Source organism: Melospiza melodia, chromosome Z (genome assembly GCF_035770615.1).
Source record: "Melospiza melodia melodia isolate bMelMel2 chromosome Z, bMelMel2.pri, whole genome shotgun sequence".
Lineage (NCBI taxonomy): Eukaryota > Metazoa > Chordata > Aves > Passeriformes > Passerellidae > Melospiza > Melospiza melodia.
In genome coordinates this window covers 34,120,475-34,135,976 of record NC_086226.1, presented here as the reverse complement: position 1 = coordinate 34,135,976, position 15,502 = coordinate 34,120,475, and the positions used below count along the sequence as shown (strand labels likewise).

The 15,502-nt window shown below is 35.7% G+C and overlaps 1 protein-coding gene across 2 annotated transcripts in view; it reads left to right on the top strand.

Annotated features, from left to right (window-relative positions):
* PDE4D (phosphodiesterase 4D) overlaps window positions 1–15,502 on the top strand; it is a 540,332-nt gene that overhangs the window by 153,328 nt on the left and 371,502 nt on the right. For both annotated transcript variants that reach the window (XM_063179688.1, XM_063179698.1), the window contains exon 3: window positions 12,964–13,199. In XM_063179688.1, the coding sequence (XP_063035758.1) occupies window positions 12,964–13,199 (236 nt within the window). The remainder of the gene's footprint in view (window positions 1–12,963; window positions 13,200–15,502) is intronic.

Genomic DNA, 15,502 nt, shown 5'->3' with positions numbered 1-15,502 from the left:
GAGAAGAGTGGACCAGGAGACCTGGTTGATTTTCATGGATCATCTTCTCTAACCTCAAGAACAGTACATGCCAACAAAGGGAATAATCAAGTAGTTGTTGGAGGAGGCCTGCATGTAATAAAAAACTCCTTAATTCCTGATAATGTTCCTCAAACATTAAAAGGAAGCATACAAGAAGGGAAGGCAGGGGCATGTGATTCAGGTAAAAAATACTGCTCAAGCATACAAAGATGGGGTTGCAAAAGCCAAATTCATATTCAGTTGAATCTGGAGAAAGATATAAAAAAGCAACCCCAGAGGTACATCAGCAGTAAGGGGAAGACTAGGGAAAATGTGGGTCTGCTGCTGAATGGGTCATGGGACCTGATAACAAGAAGGAAAACACCAAACTACTCAAAGTACACAATGGAGATTGCCATCTGGAAAGAAGATGGGCTGAAAAGTACCTGGGCACCCTAGTGAACAAGCTCAGCACGAGGCTGCAGTATGTCTTAGTAGCAAAAGAGCCTAAGAGGATGCTGGACAGCATTAGTAAAAGCACTCCTAATTTATCAAGCAGAGCTATTCTTTCCCTCTACTCAGCCCTACTGGAAGCATATCAAGAGTGCTGTGTTATGTTCTGGGTGCCTCACTACAAGAAAATAATGAATCATTAAATGAGTGCAGGAAAGAATCATGAAGATGATTAAGGAAACTGAGCATGTGACATACAGGACAAGGCTGAGGGCTGGAACTGTATAGCCTGGAGAAAAGAAGGCTCTGGGGTGAGGTATCAATATGTATAAATGCCTCTTGTGGGAATATTTATAATGGAACCAGTTTCTGCTTAGTAGGGCTTACCGACAAGGCAAAAAGTGATGGGTGTATATTAACTATTGAAATACATGACATTTCATCTGAACCCAGCAAAACACCTTTTTAATGTTTTAAATGTTATTTATTTATTTATTAAGTACGTATTTTAAAAATTATTATTATTTTCTGATTGAGAGATGGTCAAACACTATTAGAAGTGTTTGAAGGCCAAGTTGTCCAGGGAGACTGAGGAGTAGCCTATTGATAATTACAGAATCTGACTTGATACTGTCGTGACAAACTACTCTCTGAACTTGCTTGAACAGAGCTTGAAGTAGACAACCTCCACAGAATTCCTCCAAGCTCAGTGATTAGGTGATTCACTCTTAGTTGATTTGGTTTCCAGGACATTGTGGTGTTCTGGACTATTTGACTCTGGGTAGAAAGGTTGGAGAACACATACATTTTGAATCTTGGTTTTTATGAAAATGTTGAAAGAAACTTCTTTTCATATGTCATAGAATAGGAAGATTTCTGACATGGAACAGTGAGGCGGTATGCAAAACCAATTTCCTACTCAACTGTGATGGCACAAGTGTTCTAGGAAGAGAGTGTACTTTTGCAACATTATATAAAATGTCAGCATGATGTCCTTGTTATGAAACTGGTGTATATCAAGTTTTTACCTTGAGCTATGATTGAATTAACTCAAGCAATACTGGTGACCTGGTGAAGCAGGAACACAGAGAGGTAGCAGCCCTAGCTGACCCCTCTATAAGATTACAATCTCGAATGCTATTATAATTTGAATTTCTGCCTCTACCTTGGCAGTTCAACTCTGAGTTGAAATAATTCTTCTACTGATGTTTTTATGTGTAGAGGAAGTGCCTGAATTTAACTGTATTTAAAATGTACTTTGATTTTCAAAAAGATAAGCCATGTGGAGAGAAGATGGTTATAGTAATAAATTTATACTGTTGAGTTTATTAATAAAAGTATATATTTGGGTGGTTGTTTGACTTTCTGTTTCTCAGTGTGATTTGCTTTAAGACTTTTATTCATCCTCCTTCTTTCCTTATTAATTTTCCTGTCTTTTTGTTTTAGTATTTAGATATTAAAGCAGTGCCTTGTTAACTATCAAATATGTCTTTACCAGAACTTTCCATATACTTTTATTGACACAGTAGTTTGCGTAGGCCTTTTTTTTAATGAAATCATGATGTAAAAACACAGGAGGACCATCCTGAAATTATGGCTTTTGTTGTGTGCCTTTTGTTTTATTTGTATTTGTCAAGTTATATTTTTACAATTAGATGCAATAAGAAGTTTTTGATTACTATTACTCAATAGAATATAAACATCTAACTTGAGCAGGATGGTCTTACTAGTTCATATTTCAGCAAATGCTTTGACAGCTATTGATGGCAAGAAATTGCAATATTTTTATAAATCACTATATATTGCAATTTATTTCCCTGTCTTCTTGCAACAACATTATTCAAAGTATTCCCTATATAAAACTATAGGAATTCTATTTCCTTTTTGACCTGAAGATATAAAATAGGGCATCCTCCTTCCTTGTATTTTTCTTCCTTTTAAATATTAGTCTGAACCAATAGGTGCAAATAAAGATTCCTTGTCAGTGACTGTTCTCAATTACCTTTACTGGGGAACTTTTGCAAGGTAATGCAATGAAAAAATGCACTAGTTCACAAAGCTAGTTCTTAATTTTCTGAAAAAAAAATAAAATTCCTGAAGTTAATAATTCCACTGATTTTGAGTCTTAAGACAAGGCTGGATGGGCCTCTGAGTAACCTGGTCTAGTCGTGGTTTCCCTGCCCATGGCAGGGGGTCTGGAATGAGGTTATCTTTAAGTTTCCCTCTTACCCAAATCATTCAGTAGTTCTGTGATTCTAAGATACTTCAAAAGATTCTACTTTGTGACAAGTAACAAAAAATGTACATGAAAAATATAAAATTACTGTAAGTACAAGGTAAAGGTTTTTTAAAGACCTGTTTAAACTCAGAGTTGGACATTGTGAGTGTTCATCTGCAAAAATCACCTCAACAGCCAACAGTGAAAAGTCAAATATTAGATAAGCTCCAGAAAGACACAGAGAATAAAGTAATAACTTGCATGCATTTAAAAGCCACGAAGAGTATTTTTTTGCAGAAAATGTAGAAATAAAAATTGTGAAGTGTAAGAGGAAATGGTATAAATAGGTTGAAAAAAATCACATAAATTAATAGAATTAACTATGAGTTTCTAATCCTAAATGTAACAGCCCAAATGAAACCTCTATGTAAGAATATCTTAAACTTGGTTTTAATGAAGAAATATTAGCAAGATGGAGGTGGATCACTTTTAGTCTTGGTCTTTTTCTAACAAAATTTCCCTAACCATGTCTTTCAAAGTGCCATCAGATAGGATACTGGGGTAGGTATAGAATTAATATGGAATGTATGGCCATCTCTCCTTGTGTCAAAAAAGGTAAGAAACTGTGGTGCTCACAATATTTTTTTTTAATTACAGAAGTAAAACTGTATATATTTATTTATTCTGAATGGAGAGTAAAATATTTATTTGTTCTGAATAAAAACTTTCTGGTATTGATTGCTTACTATTCTGTTACTAAACAGAACATCTTAGTAAAATTTAAGCCAACAATAGTAAACTAGTGATAACTAAAGGTCTTGTTCATGTAGTAGTTTAATCTTGGTGAATTGAAAGGAAATGTGTTCTGTACCTTGGGTTCCAATTTCAAAGTACATTATGAAGATTTCAGAAGCTTCTGTAACTTATTTCTTGTTAATGTAAAACACAAGCATATTTATCTTGTACTGTTTCCTGGTAAAGTGAACTGCATATTAACATTCTCTTAAAGTAACAATCATGACTCCAAATCTGTATATAGTCAAGGTTAGTAATGCCCTGCTTATGAAGTTGACTTAGAAACAGCTTGAAATGCAAGAAGTATACCCCAACAAGAAGGATGGAATTGTTTCCCATTTAAACCATAGCGGGATTACTTTAAGACAGGTTGGATCCTTGACCATAAAAAGTTCATATTAAAATAATACTTGGAAAACTTGAAAAAATATTTTTATATATAGAAGCTTTTGGGTCCAATTTCTCTACTTGTAGTTTAGTGTTTGTCATTGTGTAATCTTAGCCAGCAAACAAGTACAATGTAGTTGCTTGCTCACTCCCTCACCAGCAGGATGGAAAAGGGAGTTGGAAGGGTAAAAGCTGGAAAACAAATGGGTTGAAATAAAAGCTTAATAGGGAACACTAAAACTTCACACACAAGCAAAGAAAAGCAAGGAATGAATTCACTTCTTCACGTGGGCAGGCAGTTCAGCTGTCCCCAGGGGAGAAGGGCCCAAACACACATAGTGGTAGCTTGGGAAGACAGACTCCTCACTCCAAATGTCCCCCCCTCCTCCTCCTTCCCCCACTTTATGTAGTGAGCATGATGCCACAGGGTCTGGAATGTCCCTTTGCTCAGCTGGGTCACCTGTCCTGGCTGTGTCTCCTCCCAGCCTCCCAGGCACCCCCAGTCCCCTCCCAGACCACCACGGCAGCAGGAGAAGCAGAAAAGGCCTTGGCTCTGTGTGAGCTCTGCTCAGCAATAACAAAAACATCTCGGTATTGTCAGCCCTGTGTTCAGCACAAATGCAAAGCACAGCCCCGTGCCAGCCACTGGGAAGAAAATCAACTCTGCCCCAGCCAAGAGCAGTATAATGTCTTTAAGGAATGCTTATATAAGTTCAACAAAGAATAATTGCATTATTACAGAAGATTATACTGTGTTATTTTGTTTAATTGAACAATCTCTGATATGTTTTTCTTTAAGAAAATGAAACCTTTCAAGTGAGTTAGTGAGAGATATTCATCTGTTTGCCTAAAATTTGTTGTTCCTTGTTTTTTAAAGTCTGGTAAATTTTATAAAATTCTAAAACTTTATGAAAGTGTATTTAAATTGCAAGTTTCTACAACTTCATAAAAGCAAGAGTAGATATGGCTTAGCTGGATTACATTTAGATCAGAAATTATTGTTTTTCTCTCTTGGTGCTGCTAGAAATCTCTATTCAAACTGGTAATTTGTTCTAAGTTATTAGAACACGTCTTCTAAGTTATTAGAACACTTTTCTGTAGCTTTTTTTAAAGGATGGGATATTTCAATATCACTCCTATTTCTTTAAAATTTATCTTCCCTACAAGTTAGGAAGATTAGTGTGTTACTCAGCTCCACTTGCAGAGAGAGGATAAGGATAAGGAGACAGGTTAAACCAGATCTCAGCCTTTGAAAAACCTGTAGTCTCAGAAGATTAAAAAAGAGCATTTTGGACTCATGATACTGGGGGGTTATATGCTTTTTTCTTCGGCTTGACAAACATTTTCCTGGGTAAGTCACAAAACACATTCTGGAAAACTAATTTACAGAAACAACTCTGTATCTTTTCCTCATGTAATGTTCCTTTTGTCCCAGCAGCTAGGTTTCCTGAGCTTGTCTTGCACATAATCAATAATCATGGAACTAGCCTCATCTATCCTTTCTTGCTGGAAGGAAGATTTTTTTACATATTTTTTTCTTCATGCAGACTTCCCTAGAATATGCTGATTTCTTATGCTGGTAGTGGAAATTTTTCTGCAAAAATTATTCATTAGTTGTGGCAACCAGGAAATTGCAATGCTTTCAGCTATATGAATATCCTGAAAAACTGAGTCATCCAATACTTGTGTGATCGAAGGATGGTAAAAATGAACAGGGGTAGTGTGTATAGTAAAAAAAAGACAAAACCTTTTTCAGTGATATTGAGGTCAATGTGTTTTAATTTGCATTTCTGAGGACATAAGAGTGTACATAAGCTTTGGCCCAGTCTCAAATATTTGACATAAGTGGCATAAAGGAAACCTGGTGGGATGAGTCCCTTGACTGGAGTGCTCTGCTGTATGGCTACAGGCTGTTCAGGAGGGATAGGCAGGGCAGAAGAGGCAGAGGGGTGTATAAACAGAAAAGATAAAATTCATGGAGTTCACATTTGGCAATGTCAGTTGAGGCAATATCTAATCTGAAAAATTTCAAAATATATACTGGAAATACAGAGAGGCCAAAACTGTATTTTAGTGTATATGCCTAAGTAATCATATGATCTGCTAAATAACTCTAATTCTTAGAGTGGAAAAATAGGAGGTAAAAACACATGTGTAAAGTTTTATACTCAGAGTTGCAAATGGAATCTCATTAAAAAAAAAGGATTTCCCTTTTGGGAAAAAAAAATTACCTCTGTAAACTACTTTGCTGTGGCTATATCTTAAAATAAAACTCCATTATCAGGGCGTTCCAACATTTTGCAATGTGCTTGTAATGTTATGACCCTATTCTAGCATATGTATTGGAAAAAAAATTTACAAATGAATATATTTTTATTTCCAGAAGTTGGATGAGATTAGTGAAAGGACTTCATTCTAGTACTTCTGGCAATAAAGTCACTTGTTTCAGGATCTGAAAGAAAAATCTTAACATGAATATTTACAGCTGCCTCTTGTATGTCCCTGTCGTAAAGGTGCATTTACCGCAATAATTAAGTAATTGTTTCAAAGCTTTCACTTATCCTCAAAGATTCGAAATATGTGATGCCACATAACTCTTTTCTTTAGGTAATGGGATGGAAGAAGCTTTTTTCCATGTTAGGAACTTTACTTTTTTGCACATGTGCATCTCAACTTCCTTCTCATGCAGAGGCGAGTACACTTCACAGAACTACAGATAATAGCAAACAAACTCTTTTTAAAATAACAACAGCTACTACACAATTAATGCAAGCATGGGTGAGCCTTAGGATGCAGTAGTCTTGGCATAATCTCCTGTAGGAACAGATCCCAAATTCAAAACTATATCATCATGACTTTGAATAACTTGCTTCAGTTATTTTTTTCCTGCTTTTGGCATGATGTTTCATTGCTGAGCATGTCCCTGTCTGCAGACAATTTTCCAAAAAGATGCTGTCAGAAGAAAAGTTGCTAGAGATAAAGAAGAAGAGCTTTAGGGAAATTTTCTGATTAAAGAAGCATAAGACTAAGAAAACTGTCTAATATATTAGCACCTGGGCTGAAGACATTGTAAGCATACACAAAGAGCTGATGCTGGAGCCTTTGATTTTAGATCTTTGGGATAGGTAGACCTACTTAACCTCTGAGACAGACCTACCCTATTCCTTCCCAGGAAACAAATGACAGGACAAGAGGAGACAACCTCAAGTTGTACCACAGGAGGTTTGGATTGGACATTAGGAAAAATTTCTTCACTGAAGGTGTTGTGAAGCATTGGGTCAGAGTGCCCAGGAAAATACTTGAGTCATAATCCCTGGAGGTGTTTAGAAGATGTAGACAGGCAGATGAGGTGCTTAGATATGTGGCTTGCTGTTGGACCTGGTAATGTTAGTTTTACAATTGGACTCAATTATCTGAAAAATCTTTCCCAAACTAAATGATTCTGTAATTCTTAAGAATGCAGCTCAGGATCAAGGAATGTTTATTTCAGTTAAAGCACATTTTTCTGCTAAGTTGAGAATAACCTCATGCAGATGAGTTTGGGAATCTGAAAGTCTGATAGGAAATTCTCAGGGTCTCTGCCTCAGAGGCAGACAAACTCGAGCAGCATTGTTTTTGTCATCATTTTCATGTTACAAAACTTTTCAAAGCTACAAAACTTTGTCATATATACCCCCAAAATGACAGTAGTTCATTTGAGGAGGTTTTCTATAAAGTCAAACTCACTGTATTCTTCTTACATCTGTGTAGTAATATGATTTATTTCTTTGTATGATACTGGTAGGTCCACTCTTCTACTGGACTTTGAGTCTTGTAATTTGTTCTCTTAGAACAGATGTTTTTCCAGTTCTTTCACACTTCCTGTGCTTCCCAGGATTTGTCATTCTCAATGGAGACAAAGGATCCTTTACTGTATTTTTTAGACCTTTTCTGTGAAAATAATTTCTTCTGTTGAATTAAAACAATTTTTTCCTTAGAAAACTCTACATATTGATGACCTGAAAAGTATTTCCTTTTCATTTGACTCAAGTATACAATTTTCATCCTTCTAAATACATAACAGAAATAAACATGGGTATTCATTGTACTATTAACAATTCCACTATTTCAATCTGTTTAACCATATTATTACTAAAAATTTTTAATTTTTTAATGTAAATGAGTACTTAGTTATTCTGAAATGCATAATCACATTTTAAATGGTGTAATTATTTCTAAACACTTGAAAAAATATATAGCAAAAAATTATTCTAAACATACAGAGTCTTTTTTCACTAGAAATATTTGCATCATAAAAAAAAAAAAGCGAGAGTTGCCTGACAGAATAAAAGTTAATGTTATTAAACTATGATTTTAGGAGTATGAATCATCATTGTTTTCTCCTTTTCCATACTGCAAGTAATGAATAGCAATAAATCTAGTCACAGTGAAATGCATCATTGAAATGGTCTGTGAATAATATATTCTCATTTACTTTTTAATAAAAATTAGAGAATCCAAGAGCAAGAACATTTACTGGTTTGATAGTTTCCTTGAATTATATTTTCAAAGTATTTAAATAGTTATTGGTGAGGAAGAAGTGAATAGAATTTAGGAATGGAAAGTAGACAATTGTTTGAAAGAAGAGTGGTATATTTAGTCTAGATCTAAAATAGCTATGATAATAAATAGTGGTTGTGGATCCCAAAAACACTCATAGCTTGATGGGAGTTGTGTCAGTTCTCTAGGTACAGAAGCTAAGGCATGGTGATAGTGAAAGCATTGCCAGCGCCATTAACATTCAGAATAAAGCAGAAAATAGAGTTTAGAAAATAATACTATCAACCCAGCACCTATTCTTTGTGTTCTTTAAATATATTACTGGTTTGTAAAACACTAAGTACCTAGCCACTGTCTTTTTGGAGGAACTGTTTGAATACTTAAGGTAATAGTAAATACTGCTATGTCATCTTCTAATAATGCATAAATCATTATTTCTTATTCTAAGTAAAGTATATTAGTATTATTTAGGTGTTTTCATCAAAATATTCTGTTGTAAATGAGAGAATTATTTTTTATAGATGTAGGTAGAATTATTAGAGATTATTATTTTCTGACTCAGGCCAGTCTTGAGTCACAAAGCTGAGTCAAGGAGTTGTTTTGTAGATGGGATAGTAACAACCCTATTATTCGTTAGGAGAAAGAGTGTCAAACCTCCAAAATGAGCCTCTGGCTCTTTGGTACTCAGTATACCTCTGGGCTGCAGGTAAACAAACTGAGGTGATTACTTTAGCTTATTTTTCAGATAACTTATGATTCAATTCTGTTATTGGACATGACACTGAAATGCAAGAACACCAGGTGCTTTTTGCCCCTCGACTAGTATTCTTTTAAAGAGCACTGTGGTGGCATGTCAAAGTTGTTGGAAGAATGACTGCAGCACTGATTTTTCTAAGTATTTTTCACTAATTTGCCTATTTGTTCTTGGAAGAGAAGGGAAAAACTTTGGGATACCAGTACGCATTTGATACATGTCACAAGATTGAGCTTCCACTGGAAAAAATGGGAAGCTGTGCTAGGGGGAGTTGTTTAGGGATGATTCAATAACTGACACTACACACCTTGTTAGAGATGTATGCTGTGATGCTTTCAAAAAATATTTTTCATAAAATGCTAAAGAACGTGAGAAATAGATAACCTTGTTCAGTGTGTCAAATGGTCTGCAGAGAAGTGGCAAAAAACCTAGCCTGCCTTTCAATGTCAGGACTCTTTACTTTTTGACTTCTTTCAGGCTGTTTTTATTTTCTGTCAATCTTGTGATGTGTGGCTGACTTTTGTTCATTAGGTTACAATGGCTTATTTTTGCTCAAAAATCTATGCCTACTAATGAGCAATTACTGATAAGAACTAAGAAACATGCCTGCTAATTAGAAGGCTAGCAAACGATCCCTTGAGCATTAAGTTAACCAACCAGGAAAAAATGAAAAAAGGAAACAGACACTTTACATGTCCCAGCCCAGAGTCTGCTCTGGACAAAAAGTGTTGAAGTAAGTTAATTGGTATCTGAAAGGTTGCCATGTTCTAGAATTCAGTTAATTGGTTACAGGGCAGGGATTAACAGAGAGTCTTCCAGACCTTTCAGGTAAAAAAGAAGGCCTAATATGTTCCATTTAACTGATTTCATGAACAGATACTTTACAGTAATTTTTTTTTTTCTTTGTACATTCTCAGAGATAAGAAAATGTCAGGAGCAGAACTATTTCTTGTTTTCTTTTTATCAGCAATCATGAGCTTGGATCATTTTGTGTAGCAGATGACACACCTGCCATTCCAAAGCCTGGTTTTCATTTTTAGTGAGTGGTTTTGTGGTAATGAAAGCAATGGCTTTTGCTATGCTTGCTCAACAATTTCATGATGGAATACTGGTATAAATTGCCTAAAATTCTGTTGATACATATAATGCTTCTTAAAACCATGCTGAAAAATTAGGCAAAGCATGTTTCTCTTTTGTTTCCCAGGATGGATAAAATCATTATGACAAAAATTTCTTGGTTTAGATGCCTGAGCAGTTGTACTTGAATAGGTGGCCAGTTTTTCCACAAACTGATTTAATTTTCATTGTCACTGAAATAAACATTAGATGTCTGTTATTTCATTTCTGCAAAGCTTGGCCTTAATATTTGAGTTCGAACTTTTCCATTTCTTTCTGACTTTATTCAGATCACATTCCTCTACCTCTCTAGTTTTTGAATAGGAATTGAAGAAACTGCCCAGTGAGTTCACTTTCTCAATTCAGCTATCTAGTTCTGACTGTGTGTGGCTCCAATTCAAGGATTTTTATGGTGTTTGGAGTTTCCCCAAAAAAACCCACCTGAAATGTATCAAAAATCCTCATGTGATAGACTATTTTTAGCTTTGATATCAGCATTTTTCATTTCTTGCAGAGCTATAACTAATTTAATTACTGTTTTTAATTTATTCAGCTATCTTAAATATACACTATGCACACACTGAAAATACAAACATAAAGTTAAACTTCTCCCTGGATGACTATAACACATTAATTCTTGTCATATTTTTACAGTGATTGATTTTACTGTTGATTTCCTTCAGAGTATTTGCATTAATGCATACCGTTTTATAATATTTGTTTGCTTAAGTTATATGGCAGCTGAATTAAGAAAAATAGCTAAATTATTAATTAAGATTTAATGATTAAATCTTTGCTTATAGCAACTGCTCAAGCTCCAAGTACAAATGGAGCTCTCATTAATGTTACTGTGGTGGGTTGACCTTGACAGGATGACAAGTGCCCACTGAAGCCATTCTATCACTCCCTTTCTCAACTAGACAGGAGATAGAAAGTATGGTAAGAGGCTTAGAGGTTGAGATATAAGGCTAGGAATAGGCCACTCACCAGTTACCATCACAGGTAAAAATCACTTGATCTGAGGAAGTTCAATACAATACAAATCAAAATAGAACAGGTCAGTGAGACAAATAAAATTAAATCTTAAAACACCTTCCAACCACCCCTCCCTTCTTTCTGGCCTCAACTTTACTCCAGAATTCTCTACCTCCTCCTCTCTATGCAGAGTGGGAGAATAGGGAATGGAGGCTGCAGGCAGTTCATCATGTTGTTTCCACTGCTCTCTCTTCCACTGGGGGAGTACTCCTCACAATTTTGCCCTGCTCCAACTTGTGATGCCTCCCATTGGAGAAAGTTCTCCACAACCTGAATCCTTCCCATAGGCTGCAGTTCTGCTCCAGCATGGGTCCTTTCCACAAGGTGTAGTCCTTCAGCAACAGGCTGCTCCAGCAGGGGATCCCCATGGGGATCACAATTCCTGACAGTAAACCTGCTCCAGCAAAGGCTTCCAGGGGAGTTATGGCTTCCCTTCAGGCATCCATCTACTCCAGTGTGGGGCTCCTCCAGGGGCTGCACATGGATCTCTGCATCCCCTGGGGCCTCCATGGCTGCAGGGCCACAGCTGCCTCACCACGGTCCCACCACGGCTGCAGGGGAACCTCAGCTCTGGTGCCTGGAGCACCTCCTGCCCCTCCTTCTCCTCGGACCTGGCCATCTGCAGAACTGTGGCTCTCACACGTTCTCATTCCTCTCTCTGGCTGCAAATGATCAAGGGTTTTCTTCTCTTTCTGAAACAAGTTATCTCAGAGGTGCTAACACCACTACAGATGGGCTAGATAGTGTGTCCATCTTGCAGCTAATTGGTATTGGTTCTGTCAGACATGGCAATAACTTCTGTTCTCACAGGAGCCACGCGCATAGCCACCCCCTCCCAAGCCCTCTCCAAAAAGTAAACTTCTGGAGACTTTTCTCTTATAATGGTGTGAGAAACAGCTGTTTGTTAAAAGCTTGAGAAACTTTCAGAGCAAATTTCTTCCCCTTTAAATTATTGCCAGTTTGAATTTTCTTTATTGAATTATCTGCCATTCTTCTTTGACCTAGAGATTATTACCATATTTTTAGATGACTAAATTTCAACTAATGTTTACTAATGTTTAAACAAAAGATTTAATTAGGGCCTCAACTTCAGAGGCTCTAAGACCTATGGTGGTTGCTTTAAATGCTCAGCTCTTACTATTAGCGTTAAATAATTGTAAGCAAGAAAGAAAGATGGGAGTTGGCACGCCTGAGAAAATATAAGATGAAGTTTGTCGTGTTTTTAGTCAAAAGGTGTATAGTTTTAAATCTCTGATTACTACTTAAAAAAAAAAAAAAAAAAAAAAAAAAAAAAAAAAAAAAGGTATTATCAGTCTATGGACTCTCAGTTCTTCCAAACTGAGAAGGGAAGCATATATATTGTGGGAAAGAAATTTGTCTCATTAAAGCTTTTGTTCCCTATAGAGGTATGAATAAGTATTTTAGATAGCAGTTTGCTAATCTCATGATAAAAATACTTTCTCTCTGCTTTTAAAACCACAGATTCTTTAAATCCTTGACATTTTTTACTGTATTTTTTCATTCCTTTTAACTTCCTCAATAATGACATTAAAGTGCAAATAGTATTTATTAGAAACTAAGCTACAGAAAGAAAATAAAAGAGTTATCAAATTAACATCATGAGCATTTTCTTATTTGGTGGATATTTTTTTTGCCTTCATCACAGGTTTCAGAAGAAGCCCTGCATCACAACACTGAGGATGAAGAGCCTTCCCAGGGAATGGAGCCCTACCTCGTGAGGAGATTATCGTCCCGTAACATTCAGCTTCCCCCACTGGCCTTCAGGCAGTTAGAACAGGCGGACTGGGATAAAAAGAATGATACTGAGACTATCCCAAGGCCCATGACTCTTCCACTGAGGATACCTCCTCTGATTGCCATTACAGCTGCTGAGTCCAGCAGGTAAGATCCAGCAATTTATTTATTCAACATTTCCTTGGAAAGGTATAGGGCTGCTGATGCTGCTAGTAGGAGAAAAGTTTATTTTCTAAAGCCACTAAATGAAAAAGTTGAATGAAATGTCTGTAAATTTGTGCCTGACACTTGATAAATCTGGTTATAAAGCTTTTGGTCATATCTAGTAGAATAAACTTTAATTTTTTTTTCTGAACATTATTGATACTTCATATTCTGAAAGAAGGTTTCTGGAGGCTTGATTAGACATTTATGATAATGAAGGGAAGGAGGAGGTAGAGAATGAAAGAAGCTTTTGATACACAGAATTTTTTAAAAAATTATACAACTTCAAAACTAGTTCCAAGAAATCCTGAGGGGATTTTGTCTGCTCTTGTATGTCTACATAATTTGTAACATAAATAGTTTGAAATTTTTTTGTTATAGTGATTTCTATTGTAGTTTCTTCGTACTATATTTGTGAATTTTTACAAAATATGTTTTCTAAAGTAAACTTTCCTGTTCTTAAATTTTATGATAACATACTATTTTCTGTCCTTATTTTCCAAAATATAAAGTGTTTAATATGAAAGTTTTGCTTACAATAGTGAAGACAACACAGCTGTTTGGTGACAAGATAATATATAAGGAAAAGGTAACATGAACATACTGAGAGCTAAAATGCAGTACTTAAGAATTTTAGAACATATGTTCTGAGAGAATACTCTATTCTGAACAATGTAGTTATGAAAAGAATGTACATGAGTAAACCCACAAGTATTCATTAGCGGGCTTAGCCAGCTAAAGCCAGCTAATATTAACATTTAATTTAATACCCCTTTTCATATCTTATTTCCTCCTAGATACCTTTATTTTATGAAGTTATGCCTATTCTTGAAAAATGATCATAGAAATACTGATTACATCCATAATAACGTGTAAACATTTAGATTTTTTACAAATGCAAATACTATTTGGAGAGCTAAATGTAATGAAATTTAGTGTTGTTTTGAATATAGGCTGCTGTCTTGACTTTTTGTTTTTATCCATGGAGTCTGGACAGAAGATTGTCTGAGATATGGGAGCAAAATAAGTGCAGTGCTTCTAGTAACACTGACTTTTTTAAAAAAAGTGTGATCCTGATGTGATACATCAGGAAGATTAGAAAAGAGAATGAAAAATATTGTCTGATGAAAGTGGTTGAGTGATTATAAATTTCTGGAGACTGTGTTATTTTCTAGATTGGATTCAAATACACCAGAGAAAGACAGTTCGAAGGTTACTCAAATAACAAATCTAAAACGTTTTGGTTACTATGAGTAGCTATCGGCTGTACTCAGAGAATGATTGCTTCTTTGAGAGGCTTCTCTGTGGGTAGGAATCTCTCCTCAGCAGTAAGAGATAGCTTTGTACCCTGTCTATGCCATTTATTCCTGTGGTTGGTAGGAATGTGTTTGGAAGCTGGACAAAACAAGATTTATTCTGAGAGTGACAGGGAAATAGCAGACAGATTGTTGAATGGAACTGCTGGGCTGTTTAAACAAATAAACTAAATCTAAACACAACAGCAAAAGCAATTGTAATTTTGATCTTACTTTGTAATATAAGATCTTTAGCTTTTATGATTCTTTCTTAGCTGAAGAGCAATTACAGTGATACAGGAAGAATATTGTTCAGGAAATTAAATTTCTCTAGATGTTTAGTGCTGTTTTTAGGTTGTTAGCTCTCTCTCAAGCAGCTATGAATTTCCCATTTACATGCTTATTATGCCAGCCAAACAGCTGGAAAAAGCTATCCTTTTATCTGTCTTCTCATCGGCATGAAAGTGCATAAAATTAGGGGTCCCATTATGTCTGTAGAAATGCAACTTACCTCCCCTGCTTTTGAAATGTGCAGCTGAGGAAAGGGAATCAAAGTGTGGGTGTGGCGATTCTCTGTTTTCAGTAGGTAAATGAAAGTAGAAGAGCATTTCGGTTATAGAAACTCATTCTAAAGTAGAAGAATTTCACCACGGAAAACATCCTAAATTATAAATGTATGGGAGAATATACTAAGAGAATCAAATAATAGCATTATAAAGCCCTTATGCTTTGATTTAAATGAGTGGAATGTGCAAAATTAAAAAACAATGACAGTGCATATAGTTTTTAAAATAAAATACGTGTTCTATTCCTGGACCTGCACAAATGCATGTGTGTATACACACACTCCCATTTTCATTCTCATTTTCTCTCTCTTTTTCTCTCTGTATGTTGCCACAAGATTGTTTCTAGCTTGTTTCACAGTTTGTTTCACATATAGATTGTTTCACA